At 46.3% G+C, this 4,803-nt stretch overlaps 1 protein-coding gene across 1 annotated transcript; it reads left to right on the top strand.

Annotated features, from left to right (window-relative positions):
• Nucleotides 1–2,160: 2,160 nt before the first annotated feature.
• F4812DRAFT_417934 (uncharacterized protein) lies at nt 2,161–4,601 on the top strand. Its single transcript, XM_047933212.1, has 4 exons — nt 2,161–2,831; nt 2,904–3,573; nt 3,642–3,713; nt 4,116–4,601. Exons 1-4 carry the CDS (start codon nt 2,790–2,792, stop codon nt 4,229–4,231), a joined length of 900 nt encoding a protein of 299 aa, XP_047792834.1. The 5' UTR covers nt 2,161–2,789; the 3' UTR covers nt 4,232–4,601.
• Nucleotides 4,602–4,803: the final 202 nt, after the last annotated feature.

Genomic DNA, 4,803 nt, shown 5'->3' with positions numbered 1-4,803 from the left:
AAACCCAACCCCCCCCCCGGTCTTGTACCGGGGCCGTTTTTTTTTTTTTCTTTAATTTTTTTTTTTTTTTTTTTTTTTTTTTTTTTTTTTTTGCTGTTCAGAATTCCCGTCTCTATTAGTCTATAACAGGTAGTTTGTAAAGGAGCTATCATAGTCGGATTTTGTCTCTACCCTGGAGATCAGCTGAGAATTTTAAACGAAATGGTGCATGAAAATCTATCACCCCCAAACCTAAAGAACTGGAATGCTTTTGGGTGCGTATGTTGTCGAACCTATAACGACTCATTGTCGTACTATAATTCTCCTCCACGGATTGAGCTCCAACGGGAGAAAGTTCGGGAGCGAGCTGCTCGAGACCGGTGTAGGATCGAGTGGCCGGAAACTCCAACAGTTGCTGCCCAACGTTCGCTTTATCTTTCCTGCCGCAAAACCCTCGTCGCCCTTCCGCATTCAAGAGAACAGTGCTCACACAATAGTTTGATCTTGCACGTATTCCCGATCCAGAGTATCGGAAAGAAACGCGGATTCAGGGGTTAGTGGAATCTGCCGTAGAACTAGAGCAGCCTATACGCCAAGAAGCCTCGACAGTATCACCACAGAACGTGATCATCGGGGGGTGGGGGGCTGAGCCAAGGTTGTGTCATGTCGCTTTCTGTACTTGCTTGCTCTAGACTATTCGCCGGGTAGGTTTATCGGGACGTCTGGATATCTGCCGTTTCGTAAGGACAACGAGGAGGCCATTCGAGACGACTATGCAGAAATAGGCGACGACAATCCGTTTGCTACCTTAGAACCCGTCGGCGAATTTGAGCCATAGGCTCGGGATCCACGACTTGAAGCTGCTGTGTTCGAGAGGGACCTTCTCTGTTTTCCGCCCTTGGCAAACGCCACAGAGGCAGACACGGCACATCCCACACCAATGTTTCTCGGCCACGGAGACGCAGACGAGAAAGTACCATGTGAAAAGGGTGAAGCTGCAGCGCGGGCGATGCAGGCTGCCGGATATGAAGTTATCTGGAAGCTTTACCACGAACTTGGTCGCTGGTACAAAATACCAGATGAGTTCGACAACATTATCGCCTTTAGATATTAAGTCCAAAGTTGGTTGGGTTTTGTCTGAACGGCAATATGAGGCTCGGTTGGTGCATGGTACTTGTATACGGTAGCAGCATGCTACCTAGGCACTGTAGGTAACTTACAAGTAGGTTAGATTATATTAGGTTAGAGGTATGTAGGTACGTGTCAAGACTTCAAATAGTACTGGAACACCAACGATATTGTATTTCGTATTAGCTCCTAATCAGCAGTCAATCATATCTGTTATCGAGACATGCTCAAAGTTATGTTTGCCAGTATGATATCTTGCAGATTTGTGGCTGAGAGAGTTGGCAGGATGAAGGATCGCTAAAACCGTAACTGGTTAAAAATATCCGCATGGGTGACAGCCCTACCATCTTCCCTACCTCTTGCAAGGACGGACGTTAGCTGCACAAATAAGAATATTGCAGATGTTAGAACACAGTCTATCGTAAATCAGCCAGAATCGATGGCTTAGCAACAAATAGACGGAGGGTAGCACATCTTATAAGTACCTAGGTAGTCATCGTGGCAGACGGGCTAGGTCGGCAGTATAATGCGAATTAACTAAAGCTACCTAACCTTAGGTACCGTATACGCATCTACGTCGAATTAAGCTCGCGGATCGCTGAATGACTCCAAGGAAGGAATAAGTTCGGCCCCAAGAGGCGTCAATTCGGATCTTGGCGGCTCCCGGATAATCTTGTCCCCTGATAGAATTGAAACTTGCCATAATAAGAGAAGAGGTATATTCGGCAAAAGACACGAGCCAATCAAACATACTTTAGAATAGCCGATCTCAGTTGTTCGGAGATAAGGCGATGGTAACATTGAAGCAGATATGCAAAAAAAGGGGGATCGCCCCTGAATGGCATCTATTATGGGTCGCGTACGTACATACATTGATAAGGGTCAATGCCCAACCCAGCCAGCTATCTCTTTAGATGGATCTAGATGGTACAGTCTGTTTAGTAGTATTAACACTCGATACACCGTGCCCAGTGAAAACCGTGCCCAGTGAAATAACAACGATAACAACGATAAAGATGGACTGTGGAAATGTGGCAAAAATACAAACTTTGTCGTCATTGTCCCAAGTGTATTAAAGAAACCGTTCCGGCTTTCGTTTTCTTATTCCACAAAAGTAATTATTAAATCATAAACCAGCTGAAATACATCAAGAAAAAAGGTACCCAAAAAAAATCTAAAAAAATCCCAGCTCATATCGTGGTATCAAATTTTTTTTCCCTTAAATTACGCAAGGGGAAAGTTATCTCGGAGCAAACCGGGCGCGCTTAGGGGAGTGAATCGACAACTCGCCTGATCTGGCGTGGTTATGTCACGGCTGAGCCTCTACATACAGGCGTCGGCCCCCGTTCGGTAATATTGTCGATCTACGTACAACATCTGATTGCACTTAGATCTCAGACCGACATTATCAGAGCCTCAAATTCGACTGGGTATACGAGCAAGGAGTTGTCGTCGCGTTGGCCCAAGTCCCGTAATTCACCATTTGCATTGGCCGGCGTGACCGCATCCGGTCCACACACACCCGGGACATCCCAGAGAAGGGTCCCGAATACTTGATATAAATAGTCCTTGTGTCCTAGGAGTACGTGTCTAGGTTTTCCTTTGAAGCCTCGACGACGTGCCTTTTGTGTTTCTGTTGACCCTATTCTACGTATCTTTACTCCTGCTCATATTTGCACGTCATGGCTCACTCCCATCTCTCGATAGATTCCCTCCCGAACGAGGTATGAGATCCCTTACATCCAATATGACCTAGTCAATATTAGGAAAGGAAGTATTAACATAAACACCCAAAGATCATTATCAATGTTCTGAACAATTTCCCGACTCGCTCGCTGTTGCCCCTTGCTGTTGTCTGCCGCCGCTTCTATGGACTTGTTGGCCGAGTGCACTACACCCGTCTTGTGGAGACCTCGAGGCTGCGGGACCACGAAGTAATCCTAGAAAGCTTTCACCCGAGTGAGAAGCTCAGTACGCCATCGCTTCATTGCGAATTCCAAGGGATGCACGGCCTCACCGAGGCTGGCGAAGTTGCTAACCTCGGAGAGCTCAACAACATATACGCACGCTTTCGCCCACACCTCGACTCCGAAAAGGCAACTGGGCAGATTATTCAAATGCCGTCGCACGAAATCTCCTTGGATTCCGGCGAGCTCTTCTCACAACTATGCACGATTACCAACCTTGTAAAGGTGGGCCCAAGACGCGGTTTTTTCTCCAGCTTCGCCAACATCACCGACAACGTGATCCGTGTATGGCGTGACTGGTTAAGCGAAGCAGCAAAGGCAGCAGCAAGGACGCAGCAGCGTGTAGATTCGGATTCAGACGATCGGACCATCTTATGGACCGATTCTTCCAAGACCGTCGGCATCAGATTCCGAGTCGTCGAGGATGAGAGCGCACCAGCACCCGTCCTCTTAGGCCGAGATGACGAGCCCTCGGTTTCGTATTCATTAGAGTACCAAGGTATGTTAACCTTACAAGAAGAATTCGATATTTTAGTTACCGACCATGAGCTTACGATATCATCACAGAATTGCTGATAAGAGCAAACTGGCTACTTCTCAGCTTCGAGTCATCCGAGACTCAAGAAGAAATGCATGCAGGTAAAGCAGTCGTCATTGCATCCGTGTGAAGAGCAAGACTCGGTTATTATTTCAGATGCCTGCTACCGAATGATGGTTGTCCCATACAACCTGAGGCTAGAATAGCAAGAGACCATTCGTGGTCTTGGCTACGAGACCATGATAGCGACATTCGCGGATCAAACCGTGATGCGACACAAGACAACAAAGCTGTTGAACATATTGTTCCGTCGGTGCGAAAGGAATAATATTGGCCCAGTGGACCGAACCGAACCCGAAATGGACACCAACCAACGCGAGCTGCATTGGCTGATCCCGGCCGTGCTCATTTATTCTTCGACCAATCTTGGTCGGAGATCCACTACTATTTTTGACTCAGATTGAAGAATGGTTGACTCACATATTTTGTTCTTCTATTTTTAGGAGCCGTTTACTTTCCTGGTACTGGCGCAATTTACCAGCCATGCTATAACTTCTTGCAGTGCGCTGTCCCATCAGAACGACTGTTCCAGTCGATAGCTACGACGTTCGTTATGTAAACCGCCACGAAGCGGTCGGGTACGGACTTACGGAGACCTTAATGAGATATGATTTGTTCATTTTCTGGATATAAAATTGGGACAGGAGGCGTTAGTCATATAAGACCGTGGTATTCGGCGGTAGGCTTTCGTCGTTGAAAATTACTGGGTGGGCTTTAATTTTTTACATAGGTTAGGTACCTACATAGTATACCGCGTATGGAGAGATAGTGTCTCTTGGAAGACGGACTGGATAGATTTAGAGATCGGATATAATAATACCTTAGAACTTGGATATTCACATATTTTTTTTTTCTTCATTCTACTGATCCGTTATTAAGTGGAGAGATGGGATGACTTTTCTGTAGAACGTAGAACGTAGAACTGAAAACGATGATGGGCTTTTTTTTTTTTTTTTTCTTTCATTCAAAAAGCGGTTCGGACCATCGTACGAGATAGTTGACGATAACTCGGGCGTAATTCGGTTGGCATCATGGAAAAATGCCGAAAATCCATACGATACATAAAAATCGACGAGCTTATCGGTGATGTCTCACCGCTGATGACCTGAGGGCCGTCGACGAGCGCGAGAC

This window comes from Daldinia caldariorum (genome assembly GCF_022478825.1).
Source record: "Daldinia caldariorum strain CBS 122874 unplaced genomic scaffold F4812scaffold_3, whole genome shotgun sequence".
NCBI classification, from domain to species: Eukaryota; Fungi; Ascomycota; class Sordariomycetes; order Xylariales; family Hypoxylaceae; genus Daldinia; species Daldinia caldariorum.
Note: the sequence above shows the minus strand (reverse complement) of the source record. Positions and strands in the feature narration are given on the sequence as shown.